This window comes from Xiphophorus couchianus, chromosome 10, assembly GCF_001444195.1.
Source record: "Xiphophorus couchianus chromosome 10, X_couchianus-1.0, whole genome shotgun sequence".
Classification (NCBI taxonomy): Eukaryota; Metazoa; Chordata; class Actinopteri; order Cyprinodontiformes; family Poeciliidae; genus Xiphophorus; species Xiphophorus couchianus.
Genome location: NC_040237.1, coordinates 15,438,492 through 15,457,320, shown reverse-complemented (window position 1 = coordinate 15,457,320; position 18,829 = coordinate 15,438,492). Strand labels below are relative to the sequence as shown.

The following is an 18,829-nucleotide window of genomic DNA, read 5'->3' as shown; positions in this document are numbered from 1 at the left end:
CAGCATTTCCCTTTCTCCCACCAACAGGTATGACCACCTGTCTGTACTGTGTGAGCTGCTTCCCGTGGCTCTCCCCTCCCTAGCATCCTGCCTACAGACACTTAACCATGGAGAATTCAGCACTGAGGCTCACAGAAACGTAACAGAGGTGCTGGGAGTGTCTTCAGTGGAGATGGAAGCCATGGAGAGGTGAGGGCCAACACCGGTTTAGCAAACAACGAGGTCCGACTCTACGTCAAGAGTTTCTCTGTGTGACTTTCAGGACTTCCACTGGCGAGTCACTGTTCCCAGGCAGGAGGCTGGCAGAATTAATCGTTGAGATAAATTCGCTGCTCAACGCAGAAGATTTAAGGTTTTTTGAAAGCAATATGTAAGTTGTCTTCAGTTTTCGCGGGAATTTGCTTTGTCGTTTTGTCAAGAATATTGTTGTTCATCAAACAAGAAAGCGACGTTTAATTTGTCTCAGAAGTCATAATGTTAAATAACTTCCCACTGCAAACACAGAGGGGCAATAACAATGTGTTTACCTGCATTTTATGCTTTCAAACATTGTAGCAAGAATTTTGATGGAAAAAACATTTGTACAATACTATGTATTACAAGGGAATTGATAAGTTACATAGCAACAGCTGTGGAAAAAATGGTTGCTTACTGTAACTTATACAGTAAGAAACTGCTTACTTTTTCAGTTCATGCAGCCACCATTTTGCTGTTAGCGTCTGTGAGGAAACTAATTTTCCGAGTTAGTATTCCAGTTAATTTCTGCTGAATTTAATTTGGAGAATCTCATCTTCCTACTACAAATGTGAGCTACCGCTAGCATTCGGCTAGCTTAGCTTACAATAAACGCAGATTTCAGTCGAAACTACAACGTGGTTAATCTGTTTTCGGTACCTCAAATCTACAAACAGTAATAAAAAAGCAGTTTTACTTTTAAACTCCACAAAATAGCTGTTCCCACCATAAAACAAGGCCAGTGTTTACATCTTGCTGCTAAATACACTCTAACCTTAGCTTCATTACGTGTTGAGAAAATGGTTTTCAATTCAGTGAACTTTCCTTTAACATGTTTAGAGCTGGACAATTTCTCTTCTTCTCTACATTTGAAGAACCATTTGTTGTGCTTTTATAGGTTTGTAAGGGGTTGGTTCAGTCCATACCACAGACAGAGGAAGATGGTGAACCCTATAAACTCCATGCACATTCACAACCAAGCCTCACTGTAAGCATTTTAAATGGTTGGAACGATAACGAGCGGTTGCTCCGTCTAGTCTAGCTTATTGTTTGGCTTCTCTCTGGTTACGTCTCAGGTACTTGGACACATTACAGAAGATGGTGGAAGCCGTGAGAAAAGAGATGGTAAATTATTATCCAGACTCTACGGCCGATGAGTGGATCGAAGAACACGCCAGCCCTGTAGCGGCTCCACTACAGCGGATTATTGATGCCATCCAGGCCTGTGTAAAGGAAATGGTGCCATGAAAGATTCAAGGCTCATTTCAGCTTTAGCATTGGACTATCTGGGATCACAACTTCCAAACATTAATGCTAAGCTAACAGAATGCTAGTGGTTGCTTATGTTTCTTTTTCTGCATGATTCTGCATCTCCATGCAAGTTGATGTGAGCGGAGATAAGTGTATCAATGGAAAGAGGAACGTCAAGTTTTGTTTGTCCAGAAATGAAAGATGAACAAATTGAAAAGCAAATGAATACGACAAAATAAAAACCATTCAACCTTTCTAGAATACTCATTTCTTGTTTGTTCTTTTTGTAGGCATTACCATCAGATATCATTAAACTAAAAAAAAAAACATAACATACAAAGTCTTTGGTTCGCACAAAAACGTTTTAAACGTCAATATGAAGTAACAACAGACCTAATTGTGTCACCAGGAATAAGTTCCTCATGCTCAGTTATGTCTTGCACATGCATTCCTTGGACACAGAGTAGGAGAACATTCAAGAAGATGGATCTGAGCTGGGTGAGTCCAGGAAACCGTGGGAAAAGGCACTTTCCATCGTCTCCCAAACAAAGAATTGTTATCTCAGCAGGGAGCAGCACTAGGTCCATAATCTAACTTGTGCTCTTAAACAGTAATTAGTTCAGAACGCATAATCTTTGCGGAAACCACAGTGTGTGAAGCATTATTTAGGGTAAAAGGCATAAACAAAACAAGGGAATAACGGTCAGAATGTGTGACTAGCCTCATTCTCTGCAATGTCTGCATTGTAGTGATGGCTTAAGTTAATTGGCCCCAAGATACACTGGGAAGGCATGTTCCATATAGTCTAGAGTCAGTCTGCCTCATTATCCGAGTCCGTGCTGTCGTCCTCTCCGTAGTCTTCGTAATCCTGCTGCTTCCGCTGCGTCTGATCCAGTCTCAGGAAGCGCTTCAACAGTGAGGCCACCACCTCGACGTCACTGCAAGGCAACACATAGAACCAGGTCACCGATGGTTCCTGGAACTCCATCACAACTTTCATAACCAAATTCAATGGTGTTTTTACACTCAATTAGCAAAAGCATGTATGTATGTATGTACATAACATAAAGGGTTATGTTCACCTCATTCAGCTCGACTGAATGAGCCCTAAAGATCTTGTCAAGTGTTTATATTTCAAAACAGAACGGCATAAAGTGAATTTTGCATCCCACACCGGACTGATCGGACAGTTTCTCGCCATCTTTTTTCCTATGCGTCAACTGACGTACCGCAACGCCCTCTTAGGGATGGTGGCCAAACTACAACAATAAAAGAAGATCTAAGCAGAGCTTATTAATTAATCGATTGGCACTAGTTTTAATCAAATCAACAGTTAATGGTAAGTCGATTAATTGTTTGCATCCCTACTATTTACAGAGACATATGCTGGATTTTCTTTTATTTCCCGCTGATGGCCTACCTACGTCCTCCCACGGTGGCACTCTGGGTGAGGGGGTAGGAGATGCCAGCTGCCAACCTCAGCATCACATGATAACCCTTCCCCAAGTATCGGACCCTCTCCTCCTCGACACAAATGTCACAGAGCTGCGTCAGGTCCAGCACGACTGAAAGAGAGAGAGAACGCGATGAGGTCCAGAGCGGTTGTGTGACGTCCTCACACTAATGGAGTCTTCCGCTCCACCCAACCACCCAACACTTAGTGGTTTCACTGACTTTTCTCCTGTCCTCTCCTCCACATTGTCAGCACCAGAGCATACAGGCTGACGGTCTTGAGCTCTACCAGTTTCCTGGTCTTGTCGAACACGGCCTCCTCCCAGTCCTCCATGTTCTGAAGGGCCACAAACAGGCAGCCTGCGACGTAGAAGAGCTTCCACGGGACGCTGTCTGCGACACGCAAAGCAGAGAGCAACGGTGACCAGTCAGTCGTTGCTTTGGGCAAACGTGGGACAATTGAGTTGAGTTTCCATACCCGAGCTGTAGTACGCAGCCGCCAGCCCTGCAGAGGCTATACCTGCAAAGCGAAAGGTTTGGGATTCTGAAGAGAAACTTAAAGGGAAACTCCAAAGTGCTTGTAGGTTTTAAGGAAGTCAACTGGATCACCTGATCAAAAAAAAAACTAACACAAACTTACCGACGAGAAGAGACCATGAGCGGATACCAGGAGATCTCTTGAGGTGGAGCAGAGTGGGACTGTTTGTCTCTACTGTCATGTAGCCCATCTGAACAGAGGCAGGAATGTTAGAGATTATGAGATTTCCTGGTTTAAAACTATTACCAAATAAAAGTAAAGTGCTTTTGTGACCTGGTGTTGTATGTGTGATTAAATTATATTGCTATACTAAGCCAGTCCAAGACTCCTTAAGGCAAGAGCGGGCAATCCTGGTCCTCGAGGGCCGGTTTCTTGCAACTTTTAGATGTCTCCCGGGTCCAACATACTTGAATCCTACAGCAGAATCACCTCCTAAGTGCAGTCAGGTTCTCCTTCTAATGACCTCATTATTTGACTCCAGTGTGTTGAGGTAGAGATACATCTAAAAGTTGCAGGAAACCGGCCCTCGAGGTCTGGAGTTGCCCACCCCTGCCTTAAGGTAACTTATAAAAAATATGTTTTTGTTTTTACATCTTTAGAAAGTGTAACAGCAGACTTGAAAGACTTCAATTTCTTCATAAACAAAAGGGATGATAGTGGCGATGTTGGTGGGCGTTTGTCCCGCAATCTTAAATAAAATCTTCATAGTAATCTTGTGCGCCAGTTTCCTGGTGCACAAGGAAACAGTCCACGGGTGCACAAGACTGTCAGTGGACAGCCTGATGCTGCTGCTGCACCAGCACTTTGCAGTGCAGCATCACCACCTTTGGACGCCTTTCGGCGTTGAAAAGGAGAAAATGCAACATATGTGCTGTTATGTGCGAGCATTTATCTTTAGACTTCAATGATCTACAGAGGCTCAACTTCCATCTGGCGTGCACATCTAAAATATCTCAACAATTATACTGCAGGTACAGTACTAAATGCTACTAAATGTCTAAAATTGTCCAAATCATATGTTGTTTGCGCTGGTTTCCTTTAACAGGAAGCTATTTCATTCATTCTGTTCGCCGTCTCTCAATCTCAAGCATGTTTGAGGTTCGGCTCATAAATGATTAACAACCTTTCACGACAGAAACACTTGTTACGGATATTCATCTCGCTGGCATTAGCTGCTTTTTAGACCATTTTTCCAACATTTCCAAAAGTCTGTCACTTAAATAAAGAGTAGCAATAATAACTTACTGTAGTTTTCTGGTAATTACGCAAGATACTAAGTATTAAGTATTCTAAGCTCATTTTCCACTTGTTAGGAAGGAGCTTTATAATGAAGAAGCTGGTGGCTGAGCTGTTCTACTCCAAGCTGAAGTGACTTCCTGTTTCACCACAAATCTGCAACACTCCCTAAATTAAAACGTCTTCAAGCCGAAAGGAAGCTGAACAATTAATAGGACTGTACTTCTTTGCAAATACACTCATTTTAGCAACGAGGTTTTCTTGGTGTAAATCAAAGCTTCTTTAGAATATATTTATGAATATATATTACATAATGTGTATATGAGGCACAAACGGCTTTGTCATTTCAGCCCACTTAGCAGCAATATTGTCAAGAAGTGGCAACAACATAAACATATCTGTCCTCATATGTGTTTCTTTACTGCTGGATGACCTGAGCCATAAACTGAAGCTGAAACATGAAAGAAATGTTTTCAATATGAAGAATATTGATGAGCTCTCCATTTCATCAACTCACACCAGCAAAGACAAACAAATGCAGCCATTTTATATTTTTGTCATTCTTTACCTTAATTTTTTTTTTCTTCCGTAAACTTCGGTCCTTGTAGATTTAAAAAGAAACAGCAATTACACGATAAAACGTGCACCACATCACTGAACTACGAGGAAGTTGAATTCATGTTTGTCGCAACAACCGTCTTGTATGGGCGACTCTTCCTTCCTGGTTTCGTGAGCTCTGATTGGTTGCGCTCAGCTGAGCTGCCTTTCAAAATAAAATCTGAAAAGATGGCTCTGTGCAGCAGCGCTTCCCGACGTCTTCACAAACTCGTGGTGTTGGAGTAATTTGTATTTATCAAATCAAATTGTAAACGTTTTGATCGTAGATTATATTTTCGATCATTTGTACAATAAATATAGATGGAAAAACGCATTGGTAAAGCGCAAAGTGAAAGATGCAGGAATGAATTTCAATCTGCCTGTCTGCTAGTTCTATAAATATGTTCCATCCTGATTGAATTCATCAAATGAAAACACAAATTATTGTGTCATAGTGTGTGGTTGAAGCATGGCCAAAATGCAGAGAGCCACTCAAAAAAGACATGTTAAGAGTTAATCAAAAACAAACTTATAGGTTTTGAAACAAGGCAAAGATAACAAAAGCGTGATTTTCTCACCTCTGAATTTGGGAATTTGGACTCTATAAACAGATTGGCTGGATTGCTTTCCAGTAATATTTCTATATGTTGGTTGGTAATAATTAGAGTTCGAAGCCAGTCTGTGATTTGCTCTGGAAAAAACAAACGGTGACAACATGGAAAGCAGTGGTGTAACTAGAGTACAGTACATATTGTGCTGTTTTGTCACTATCTTTTATAAAAATGTGCACACATATGCACTGGTCCGCAATAAAATCTATATTCTGCCAGGTAAAGACAATGACAGAACATGTAACATTGCAATGTTCTGAAATAATGTCAGATACACTGACACGTGTCTATGTGAATAGGCCCTTTGGGGCCTACAAAAACTCATCGTTTTACACAAACATTGACTCAAAAATCACAACAAATGATACATGTATGAGATTTTGAGTGGATATTTTTAAATTTATTTTTATGTTTTTTGATAGATAAATATTATTAAGCTAACTTTAGAATTGTTTTACATACAATCAAATAAGGTAAATCAGATCATGTATTTTTAGAATCAGACTTAGGAAAGCGCTTTCCTAAGTCTGTCCTAAGTATGACTTAGGCTTTTCTGCACTTTAAGTTTAGACAATACTTCAGACCACAAGATCTACATGAAATCAGGGATACTTGAGTTAAGGGACAAAATGGGTTAAAATTTTCCCATAAAATAATGTAAATATTCTGCAAGCTTATGTATTCAAATATGACGTATAATGTTTTGGAAATGTACAGATGCTAAGGTGCAAGCTCCCAGTTGCAAATTATATTAAATTAAATATACACAAAATGATATTTTATTGTATATTTTATTCAGATTATGTGCTTTGTCCAGCAGACATGTTTTGTCCCTCTTCTCAAGTGATAAAACATGTCCCTTGAGAACATGTTTAATATTATTAATATTACAGTGTTACTGTAATATTAATAATATTAATGCTAAGCAGAACTGATCAAGAAATGGTTTCGGCTTTTTATGCAATTTATAATCACGCATTTATTTTTGGTTTTTTTGCAATACATTTGTAACTTATTTTGCTTCTTAAATATGTTTCAAGTTTTTTATTATTTTGTTAGCTGTGGTTTGGGGGATTGCTATTTTTAACGTGTTTAAAAAGAGAGAAATTGGGTTGGTAGATTTGTCTTCATGTTTCTCATGTACCATTACGTTTTCGAGCAACAAACTAAGATAACACTCGACTGCTAATTCTCGTTCAATGGTCTCAATATCTTTTGAATTTTCTGCTTCGCGAAGCCACTGACTATTTTGAAATGCTCATGTCGCAGCTTCCGGCGCGTGACGCCTATCGACGTGCGCATGCTCCAAGGACGGTGCGGGCGCACAATGGAGGTGGACGTACATAAGCACAAACGGCGGGGTAAATATGAGGTTTAAGAACCACGAAGGTGCGGGTTTAGCAGGGGCAGTGACGCCGTCCCAATACGGGTTTTTTTTAGAGACAGAGCGCTGAGTTCCGGCAGAGTTTAACAACCAAACAGTGTCGGTGCTGCGGTCCTTCTTCTTCTTCTCTCCCCCTGCTTGTCCTCTGCGGGTTTCCACGTCTTTGTGCTGAAGCGCAAAGAAGCAGCACCGTCCGGTGAGTTGTTAGCTCAACATTCAGCCTGGCCGACCTACAGCGTTCTTACTAACAATCATTTGAACACTTTAAGGCTTTTTCCGTGCGGCCCAAATCGCTTTAAACCCCTTCAGCTCACAAGACACGACGTTTAGTCAATAAACGTGACGCATTATAGTTGTTAAAGCCACTTTAGAGCGTCATTACTTGAGCTACAGTAAATGTGCTGCTGTTTTAGGTCACACGGGAGGCTTACCTCACTGCAAGTCATTAACGGTGTCACGTAACGCCTCTGTTGTGGTTTGTGTATACAATTACCGTGATGATGATTAATGCCCATTGTGAGTTTTCCCAGCATTAAGAGGAGCTGTTCTGGTTCTGATAAGCTGGCTGTCTGTGATAGGACAGAAGGGGGACGCGAGGGTGGGGCCCCCAACGGAAAACACGCAGCACCCAGCGAGGAAATGAGCTAATGCTTCTGCTTCCACCTCTGGTCGGTCTCTCCCAGCTCGGAGATAAATGACGAGGGGAAAATGTCAGGAGTCAAGATAGCGCAGCGCAAGGAGAAGTGTGAAAACTGCACCAAACAGGTAGGATTTTTGGCTAAAAATGAAATGATTCCATGCAATTGGTTTGGAAATGGTTTTTGTTTTTAATTGTTTGCAAATGCAGTGCAACAAGAAACAAGGTGAAGACGGGGCCAGCTCTGGCCCAGAGAGCGACGAAGTCAATGGACAGGTAGTGACTGCTTATTTAACTCTTCCTTGGTTCCTCAAGTTTTCAGTAAAATGCTCATTCAGTTTTATACAGTGAAGCGGAAGGACATTGTGTGAATGGTGTGTAAGCCTGTCATAGCCAGTTAATTGCATGATATATCAAAAAGAGCTCAATAGTTTCCATTGCAGTGATTGATTTTTATTTAAAACATTTTTTGAAGGGCAATTTTGTTTACAGCAACGTCATAATCCATTTAACTTTTGGTTTCAGTTGTGTGTGGTTTTTATTTCCTTTTTATTTATTGTTTTTGGAAATGTAAAATGTCTTCCAGATCCAGTGTGAAGTGCTCTGCACAAAATTAAAGTTTATTAGCCTTTGAGAGGGCATACTTGGGTTATGTCGCCATTATCAGTATAACAGTTTAAAATTGTGTCAAAGCGACAATATTATCGTTTATCGCGATAACGTCTGGGATAATTTATTGTCCAGCAAAATTTGTAATCGTCACAGTCCTAATGGTTCAGAGTGATGGGGAGTTTTAGCTCTTCGACACATTTAAAAAAAAATCATTTGTGAAAGATTGTAAAAACAACACGTCGTCTTCCTTCCACTTTAGGATTATGCCCAACTTTGAGTGGCTCTATTGTACAAATTCTCTATTAACCACGTTGATATTTGCTGCTTTGACAAGAAGTAAGTTCACGGGGTGGAAACACTTTTACCAGGCACTGCAGGAGCTTCAAGATGTGAAATGAAGTAAATGAGTTTGAGACGCTTTCGTTGCTGCAGTTGATTGAAGGCCCCCGGTTGCTGCTGAGTGCCTGTCTCTCCTGTGACGGCTGCCTCTCCGACGAGGAGACCCTGAAGATTTCCCAGCAGAACCTGGAGGAGGTGGAGCGAGTCCTGGCCCTCAATAAGGTGCGTCTCACACAGGCGCGCGCCGCACGAAGCGTCGAACAAGAATGCCGAGACAGCTGGGTGTCGTGTTGTGTTTTGGCAGAAATGCGACACATCGAAGCACAAGGTGGTGGCGGCGTCGGTGTGTCCGCAGTCACTGCCTTTCTTTGCCGTCCAGTTTGGCTTGGACATTAACGAAGCAGCCCGCAAGCTCTGCAGTTTCCTCAAGAGTATCGGTGAGCTGATCCGAGACGTCTTGTGGGGTTTTCTTCTTCACTTTTAATTTTTTTTTTCTTTAAGTGCTTGATTTCTATATAAAGTCTTTGATATTCAAACTGCACAGTTTTGTTATAAAGTGCAAGCTAATGTTTGATTAAAAGCTTATGTTTGGAAAATGCTACTTACAGTTGGAGCTAGCTATTTTCACACACCTAATCAGACGTTTTTTGTTAGTTTTTTTTTTTTTTTTTGTCTCTGAAGATAAATCCAACTTTACGTTTCTTGTTTTGGGTCAATTAGAATGACCAAAATAGTTTTTATTTGCTAAGTGCTAATAGCGTGTAAAAAAATTTTGATTATTCCTAATGACTCAATGACTTGTTGGTCTGTGTAATTGAAATAAAGGTTGGCTTCTATCTTATATGTTATACGTTTTTGAAATTGGGGTATTTTGTGTTAAATTATTGAACTACTTTTCAAAATTTTAAATTGTTTTATATTGTTCCTGCTGTAGGATACTGACACAGTGCATTATGAACAGTAATAAATGATTCTCTGTAGTGAATTGAAGCTGGATAGTTTTTATCACCGTCTGGTGCTGGAAAAGTTTGAAAACTAACGTTGAAAGTGCTTTAATTTTTACTGTGGCATAAAGTGTACAAACCCCGTTTATTCGACCTCTATAGGCAAAAACACTCAGGTTTTGGTTTTTTTTCTAAAATGCACCTAAAAATATGTCCCGTACCAGAAAAAAGTCAAACATTTGTTCTTTGCTTTTTAAAATCAATTTAGTAGAAATTTGATCACGTGATTGATAACCTCATCATGGCTTTTCACCGTTTGTTTTTCTCTGTAGGGGTAAAGTTTGTGTTTGATACCACTGTAGCAGCCGGGTTCAGCATCTTGGAGACCCAGAAGGAGTTTATTCAGCGCTACCGCAGGAGGCACCATGACTCTCAGGCCTTACCCATGTTCACCTCCTCCTGCCCGGGTAAGCTGTCTGCCTACCTGCTGATTCTCCTCTGCATTTCTTTTCATAACACAAACTAAATTGGCCTTGTCATCTTCTTTTTTTTTCTATTTTGGTTTATTTTTAACTATGACGTTAAAGGGATTTTTATGCTTCCATGAACTTTTACTCCCTGGAGCCTTGAATCTCTCCCGTTTGTTGCGTAGAATATTAAATTACAGATGCTGACTCAGAGTCTCGCTTCTTCTGCAGATACTGCCTGCGTCAGTGTTGCTGCTTCAGACAGAAAGCAAAACTCAACCGTGTTACATTTTCTACACCTTGTTTTACTTTCAGTTAACAGTTGATGATTTTTTTTTTCTTTTTCTTTATTGACTTTAAATCGGCTGCACTCTAAAACGTAAGGAAAAACACCCAAACCTCCTGGAAATGTAAAACCTTTTTAAATAAACCGCAGTTATCCTAAAATCAAAAATAAAACCTGTAATTTCCTGCGATAAAAGCTATAATCAACAGCAAACTTGCAGCTTCACTTGAGTTTTTGACAAAGAAATTAAATTGCATTTAAAGATTTTAGTTTTGATTTTAAAAGTGGGTTCACGCTTAAAAAAAAAAAAAACTCTTAGATTTTAAAGTTTTAAAGAAACAAGATAGGTGCAGGTAAGGACACATCCAGATAATTTCAATATTTTGTTTATGTTTTTGTGTGTTTTTTTTTTTTTTTTCTTCCTATAAACAAATTCTTCAAAACATTATAAAAGGTCGGTCTGTTTTCACATGACGGCTGAAACAAACACTCTGCACTGTAAAATCTGTTGACATTAAAGAAAATCTGAAAGGTAGACAAATTTAAACTGGGAAGACCGGAACATGTTGCTGAGTAGATTTGCCTGAAACACTTAGTAACATCATTTCATAAAACTCCACATCACAGCTCAAGATAAGTCAAAAAAACTGCCGCGCTGTCATTTTTCTGGCATAAATGTGTAGCTAATGTTTCTATGGAAACAGAAATCTTCCTCGTTTCTTGCTGAAGTGTTCCAGTCTTCAGATGTTGTGTGCTGAAAAGGACAGATCGTGTTTTAGACCAACCAAGTGCTGGTGGAGCAAGATAGGCAGCGTTTCCCTCACCACTCCCGCAGAGATAACACCCAGCGGCTTTATGGAATTAAATTTAGCTCAGAAGAGCCTCACTTTTCAACAAACTCGCATTTATCTGTAGCGACGATACTGTTGGGACTGTTTTGCTTCCTTAAAAGCTGTTAGCGATTTCCAGTTGAGGTTGGGATTTAAAGAAACATGTTTTTGGATCTTTTTGTTTTTTTGTTTCTGATTGTATTTAGTCTTTTTTCTGTGTGTGTGTGTGCAGGTTGGATCCGCTATGCAGAACGGGTTCTGGGCAGCGTGGTCACCCCTCACCTGTGCACAGCCCGGTCTCCCCAGCAGATCATGGGCTGTCTGGTGAAAGACTACTTCTCTGAGCAACAGGTGAGAGTGCAGATCACCTGTTCCTGTCAAATATGGCGCTTTTAATCATGTCATCGTTAGGTGGGGGGAAAAAAAAAAAATCGTCTGTGGTTTAAGTTATCAAATTCCGCCTCCTGTGCCATTGAACAAATCAAATGAACGGTTCAACTGTCTGCGTTTTTGGTGAGGAAACCTGATACTTTCAAAAACTAAACTGTTAGAAACAATTGCATAGATCTCCACTTCCACGTGTTCACTCTCGATTTCAGCGTTATAAACCACAACAACACTGGAGCACTATTTCCAGCTGGTTGGAGGCGTAAACCAACGTGACTGAGCACAGCTGCTGCTGATGAGTTGCCTTCTTTGTTTCAGCTTAACAATGCAATGCAATGTCAGCAGGCAACACATCCAACCACCCTGCTGCTACGTTCAATAGAGAGGGAAACTATTGCTTTTTGGCCTTAAAGATTGTCCCTTTAGGATCATTATAAGTGGCATGCATGGTCGTGTTTCATAGAACATGGGGGAAACTTCTTTTCTTTTTTGTATTGCTAAATCATGTCAAAATGTTGCTTTTAAACCACGTACAAGTCAATGGAGTTGTGATTTCAGCTGAAGAAGGGAAATGCAGACTCTGACTACCACCAGTTACTTGTAAGACCTGTTTTGCGTTTCAACATGGCCGCTCCTAGCACCAGCAGTAGTCAAATTTGTTGGAAACACAGGTAAGGGTGCATCTTAAATCAGTGTTGCATGTAAGCGCCTGCAACTCTAAACTGAACAAATTAAAAGTGGTGTTTGCTTATGGAAAGCAAATCCAAAAATGAGATTCATTAGAGGTTCTGCGAATAATGCTTGTGTTCGTGTTGAATTTGTGACTTCTCCGACCGGAACGTTGTCACCTCGGACCCCGAGGTGACTGGAATGCACCATTGGCCTGCTCAGGATCTTCTTTTAGAATTTTAAAGTGACTAAAGGGAGTGATACTGCCCTCTGCTGACACACTAGAGATACCAGTGTTTTCTTTTGTTTGTTTGTTGTTTAGTTGTTTTTTTAGGTTTTTTTTGTTTTTTCCTTTTCTGACTGAATTGACACAAATGTAAAAAGTTGGAAGAAAACAAATACGCCCAGACACTCTGAAAAGTCAAGGACTGAGGCAGAGTGAAGAAAATGTTGGAAAGGACATGTGACCGTGTTGAAATGATCGCAGCAGCAGATCATTCACCAGAGCAGGGACTCTGACGGTCAGATGTCTGCAGGGCGTGGAACCGCCTCACACCAGTTATGTGCCGAACAGTCCTGCAGCTTTTCTCCCTCCTCCTGCTGTCAGTCTGTTCTAAGCTGCTGGAATTTGCCCTGCTAGCCTGACGCTAACCCGGAGGTCGTGTTTGAGTGGAGGCCGGTTAGCTGCAGCAGGACCTCAGTGACACAAGCAGCGCTTAGACAAATATTGATGCTTCTCCCCTGTGCTGCGATGTCACGATCAGCACTGGTGTGTTTCTCTATACGCAGCGCCACACATTCACACCCACAGCCGTCACCTGTGGCAACGGAGAACTGAGATACAAATCGGTTCGTAACATCCAGATAGCGTGGGATCTGTGAGACGCGGTGTATAGTGATACGCTCTGCTTTAAACAATCACTGGGTTCAAATGCCACGTAATCTGGTTACACGATCCTACCTCCTGGCCTCAGGTTGACCCACGATCTACGTCAAGTGTTGGGAATGTTCACTAAGCTGTAAAAGGTGTCCTGTAGGTCTGACAGAATGGAAAAAGATGCAGCAAAAATGACCTAAATGTTAAAAATACCAAATACTATCAGATTTAGACAGTGATGGAGACCAGGCCAGGTATATCTGTGGAGGACACATCTATGTTGTGCTGAATCTGGCTGCAAAATAGCTACATTTTCCAGCTGTTTCTACAGTAACTACAACATTTTCAGGGAGAAATATTTGTATTTCCAGCAGGGCTGTACAATAAATCAATAATATATTATGATCAATGGCAAGAGAAAATATATCTTACAGAATATTCAAAATTCGCACCTTATTGACACTGAATGTCTAGACCAACGGAGGAACTTTGGTTTGTGTAACTTTCTGTGGTCTTAAGAGAGGGGGGTCATTTGGACCCCACAAGTTGTTTTTTTTCACACTGTTCAAGGTCCGGTGTGGTCACAGTGACCTCGCATGCGCTTTTACAAGTTTTTGTGTGTGTGGTTTTGGGCACTGATGGTCTGACGGAACAAGCCCCCCCGCTTCCTCGATGTCCAACGTGGACATCGATCTTACTCCTCCTGAGCGTCGCGCGAAAACCGGTGAGGGTTAAAGTGGACCAAATGTGTCAGACGTGGCTACACTCTGACTAAACATTGGAGTAATTGGTTTTAAAGTCTACAGAGATCTGATGAAGATGCAAGAATCTGTTATCACAAAGCAAGAAAGCGGTTTTAACAGCATCATCATTTGTACTAAGCAATAACTGTGTGTCCTGTCCAGATGTCTGTGTGGGGCAAATATCTTCCAGTTCTCTTCTTATATTTTTTTCTTACTGATGTGTTTTGTTTATTTCTTTTTCCCATAGAAGCTGAGTCCAGAGAGGATTTATCACATCGTGGTGGCTCCCTGCTTTGATAAGAAGCTGGAGGCTGTCAGAGAGGAGTTTTACAACAGTCTACTGGAGACCAGAGATGTTGACTGTGTCCTCACCTCCAGTAAGAGTTTTTTAAAATGGCCTCTGGAAGATGTTTATGACTGGTTGTTGCACGCTGAAACTTTTACTCTGAAAAGGGAATGCATTTATTCTGGGTAGGTTATATTTTAATCAAACCACTTCCTCTCAGAACTTGTTTCACGTCCTTTCTACTAAAACCTGCCTTTCGCTTTCGTTAAAGCCATGTTGGAAACCCAAACTTTACACAGACTCGGATAGCTGAGTACAAATGTCCACCTACCCTACAGTCACAAGACGCATGTATCTCTGTTTTTGTCCTGCTGCTTCTCCATCTGTTTGCACTAAAAGAGCCCTTCTGACATCACAGTCGATTGATTTGGATTGTTGGAGCGGTTCCAGGTGCAGCTGAACAACTCTGCCAACACATTCATCCCCTCTGACCAGGAAGAACATTCTGCTCCTCTAGAAAACATCTGAGCAACGCAAGCCATTGGCTAGTGCCATGTAACCGTCACTAGTAGAAAAACCCACAGGGCCGAGTCAAGCCAGTGATATGACGGGGTATCAATGCCACATAAAATACAAATGGAACACAGTTTGCATTATTAGTATAAAGAAAATGTAAAAGGCTGGAAGAAAACAGCCTTTTACAGTCACACAAGCTGGGGCAGTTTCCAAAACTTGATTCAGATAAAACATTGTTGTTGAGATGGAAATAATAAATGTTAATATTTTTCACAAACGCTGTATGGAAAACTTACTGTCAAGGACCTCTGTCTGCTGAAAACCCAAAGCAGAAAGATGCTAAAACTTGAACAATTATGGTTCATATATTGCAAGTCATAACGTTATTGCAACATTGCAACCAATATTATTATTACAATTTTTGTCATAATGCAAAACAGTTTTAGTTAAAATTTTACCTGACTGGACTCTTAAATAAACTCATTACTACTCCTGGAAATGATGTCAGCGCTAGGCTAACATTAGCATACTTCCTCTCTGTTTTGATATGACTTGTTGATATTTCCTCCCGTAACTTATTTCAATGGCGTTTCAGTTTATCATGTGGAGGCTGAACTAACAGAAGTTATTTTCTGGCTCCATGAAAGTAGGAGTTTAACTTTATACTTCATAAGTATGATCAGGGCTTCTGCTTCACTAGCTACACCAAAAGCTGGTCACATGACCATTGGTGACATCAGTGTACGGGATGAAAAACACGTCTACTGTTTTATCCAAAAAAAGCATCTTTTTGTGCACTGAGGTGAGTCAGGAACTCCTTAAGAAATGCCTTGCTCGTAAACCCCGAGCATTTACCAGAAATTGTGTGTATGTTTTTTGTTTTGTTTTTTTGTTTGGTAATTTTATTTTAAAAATATTTTAAGGAATGACCTAAGATTGTTCTTTCAGAGGAGATCTACCACCTGATGCAGAAGAGGAAAATATCCATGGAGGAGTTGGACTCTGTCCCACTGGATCATGTGTGAGTTCATAAACGGACAAAAGATAATACAGTTTGACCAATTAGATTTTTTTTTTTTAATTAAGTAGACTACGTGAACAGCTTAAAATGAGTTTGTCTTTAACTGTTTTGTGTGTTTTGCAGGCTGAGAGAAGGCGGGGACGTGGAGCTGATGAGGCACGACGGTAGAGGCTCCGAAGGTTTCCTGGAGCACGTGTTCAAACACACGGCTAAGGAGGTGTTCGCCATCGATGTGCAGGAAATCACGTACAAAACCCTCAGGTCTGAGTAATGACTGATTCACAGTTCATTACGACTCGGCCTGTCACAAAAACAAATTTTACTTGATGATAAATTGTCCCAGACAATGGCAATTCGACTCCTCTATTGACTAATGAGCTTTAATTAAAAACACAACAACCAAAAACAATGAAATGGACATAAAAAGCAAGCAGATCTGAAACCATAAATAAAATGGATTATGAAGTCTCTGTAAACTTCATAAAAATCTTATCTGCATGGAAATTATCAAGCTAATTTTAATTTATCATGCAATTAATTAATTGCTTATTCCATTAAACTATTCCACAATACAAACAAAATCTAGTTTTGCATTTTGCAAAATCGTCATGTGACGGGTTTAAACAAAGTTCTGGACAATTGTAAGATGGAGTGGAAGATCTGAAAAGTGTGGTGTGTTTGTATTGAGCCTCTCTTGAGTCAATAAGCAATAGAAGCTTTTTCTGTAATTACAGCTGCAAGTTTATACATTTTTTTTCTACTAATTTCCCACACTTGGAGACTACAATTTCTACCCACTCTTTGTAAAATGGGCCAGTCAATTTTTATTGCCTTTAATTTCTTATTCTACTTGTTGTGTCATGTTTACAGGAACCGTGACTTCCAGGAAGTGACGCTGGAGGAGGACGGGGAAACGCTGCTGCAATTTGCTGCCATCTACGGTTTCAGGAACATCCAGACGTTAGTGCACCGGATGAAGAAGGGTCGCCTGCCGTACCAGCTGGTGGAGGTGCTGTCCTGCCCTGGAGGTAAACCTCAGAGCGGCTCTGGGCCTTGTCTGCACGCAGCCGGATCTTTATAAAAACGAATGTCTCCGCCACTTTGTGAAATATATTGTACACACAGGATCAGTTTCAGAAATGTTTTCATCCACATAAATCCACCCGAGTGTTGTTTTAAACATGCCAAACCCAAAGGGGGCAGTGTAGCGCAAAGCTAAAACCTATGTCAGCCAATCAGATTGCTTCAAAACAACCACCACTTCCTGTTAGGAATTAAGACATGGCACCAGCAGATTCATTTGTAAAAAAAAAAACAACATTTTTGCCAGAAAACTCAGAAGTTTTGAAATAAAGTTCAGAAGTCTTCTAGAAACATTTTTTAAACTTCTGGGTTTCAAAAGTCAACAATGTTCCACTTTTGAAACAGAACATTTCTAAAACTCAAAAATTTTCCACCTTTGAAACCCATAAATTTCCACATTTCCTTTTCTAGAAAATGTGAGTTTTTTTGTAGCAAATCTTTGACTTTTCAAGCTTAGACATTTTGTTCTTTTCTAGAAAATGTCTGATATTAATCTCAAAATCACATAAACGTACCGTTATTTTGTCTACAATCACCCTAATACGCTGTCATATATTTGTGCAAACAGATATGTAGGTTAAGCAAACCATTGATAAAGTATTGAGAGATTTGCCTACATGGTTCAACAGTAACTTTCCATCATCACCAGTTTCCTTTTGTAAAGATGACAAAAAACAGAAACAGAAATGTTATTTTGTGTTTGGCTAAGTTTTTTTGGGGTTTTTTAATTCACAAACACCAAAATGCCGCTAAGCCCCCTAATTTTACTCACTTTGAAAACAACTGGTACTTATTTGGGTTTACAGATTTCACATAAATGTAGTTTGTTTAAATAATCGTTTTTCATATCATGTTGAGTTTTTGTGTGGATGAAAGACCAACAAAAAAACCCCAAAAGAAATTAAGAAAGAACCCCCATTTCGTCTCTGCTTCAGGGTGCCTGAGTGGCCGAGGTCAGGCGGAGAGCGAGGCGGGGGGCCGGGTCGATAAAGGCCTGGTTCAGCAGATGGAGGAGGTCTACATTAGCCTGCCGGTCCGCCTACCAGAACTCAACCCCGTCCTGAACAAGCTGTATCAAGACTGGCTGCACGGCCCTGACTCGGATCAGGCCAGCAAGCTGCTGCACACGGAGTTCAAAGGGCAGAGCCAGAGTAACACACAACCTCCACACATGGAGTGGTGAAAAAAACAACAGAAAAATCTGTTTTGCAATTCTGAACCAATGAAGAAGCGAAGGAAGTGGACCATGCAGCAGAAGGAGGGGAAAAAAAGGTCATTCATTCTTTTAACCACAGGGGGTCGCTGTCCGCGCTTTCCATTCCAGCTCACTGCAGCGGCGCCGTCAGCATGTCGGGATCAGAGCCACAGGACGAATCTGTGGTAGGCCAGCTGTTATGGGAAAACGGGAACAGCTGGAGGAAGTTGGGAATTTTATCAGCATGCAGAGCAATAAGGCCACATGTGGAACTGTCAAACCTGTGGGAATGCTATGAGTTTTAATATATTCCAAATCTGTCTTTCCAGTATGGAAGCTGCTGTTTTTATCTAGTGTTAAAGCTGTTTGCTTTGTCGCTGTCAAGATGACACAACAAAATGTGTGCAACATAAAGCTAACTATGCAACAGCATCTTATCTCTACAGACAGGAGGTGGGGGGGAGGGCAGGGTATGAAAAGTAGTTATTTTAATTGGTACCCATGTTTTTACTTATGTCCGTTTTCTTTCAATTCCATAATCAGGCTTTTTTTTTAAATTAAGTTATATATTTGTATTCATGTTAAACGACCAAGCATACCTGTGACATGTAAGGAACTAAAATATTCTCCAAAC

At 40.6% G+C, this 18,829-nt stretch overlaps 3 protein-coding genes across 8 annotated transcripts in view; 2 read left to right on the top strand and 1 right to left on the bottom strand.

The window, feature by feature from the left end:
- The window catches only part of hexd (hexosaminidase d), a 6,812-nt gene extending 5,072 nt beyond the window's left edge, over positions 1-1,740 (top strand). For all 3 annotated transcript variants that reach the window (XM_028030047.1, XM_028030046.1, XM_028030045.1), the window contains exons 9-12: positions 28-189; positions 263-370; positions 1,133-1,222; positions 1,311-1,740. In XM_028030047.1, the coding sequence (XP_027885848.1) occupies positions 28-189; positions 263-370; positions 1,133-1,222; positions 1,311-1,482 (532 nt within the window). In that variant the 3' untranslated portion in view covers positions 1,483-1,740. The remainder of the gene's footprint in view (positions 1-27; positions 190-262; positions 371-1,132; positions 1,223-1,310) is intronic.
- cybc1 (cytochrome b-245 chaperone 1) lies at positions 1,731-7,882 on the bottom strand. Of its 2 annotated transcripts, none has more exons than XM_028030055.1 (6): positions 7,735-7,882; positions 3,578-3,665; positions 3,416-3,457; positions 3,160-3,330; positions 2,906-3,050; positions 1,731-2,423 (listed from the first exon to the last, which is right to left on the bottom strand). In XM_028030055.1, the coding sequence occupies exons 1-6, from the start codon at positions 7,834-7,836 to the stop codon at positions 2,297-2,299; spliced, it is 675 nt and encodes a 224-aa protein (XP_027885856.1). In that variant the 5' UTR covers positions 7,837-7,882; the 3' UTR covers positions 1,731-2,296. The 2 variants fall into 2 exon arrangements, with proteins under 2 accessions (XP_027885856.1, XP_027885857.1); XM_028030056.1 differs by lacking the exon at positions 7,735-7,882 and adding an exon at positions 5,280-5,432.
- Positions 7,211-18,829, top strand: narf (nuclear prelamin A recognition factor). Of its 3 annotated transcripts, none has more exons than XM_028030049.1 (12): positions 7,211-7,499; positions 7,987-8,068; positions 8,151-8,216; positions 8,985-9,113; positions 9,196-9,328; positions 10,168-10,302; positions 11,651-11,769; positions 14,342-14,471; positions 15,845-15,917; positions 16,041-16,178; positions 16,788-16,945; positions 17,936-18,183. In XM_028030049.1, exons 2-12 carry the CDS (start codon positions 8,012-8,014, stop codon positions 18,181-18,183), a joined length of 1,386 nt encoding a protein of 461 aa, XP_027885850.1. In that variant the 5' UTR covers positions 7,211-7,499; positions 7,987-8,011. The 3 variants fall into 3 exon arrangements, with proteins under 3 accessions (XP_027885850.1, XP_027885849.1, XP_027885852.1); XM_028030048.1 differs by having other exon boundaries at positions 7,232-7,291; positions 17,936-18,829; XM_028030051.1 differs by having other exon boundaries at positions 7,262-7,280.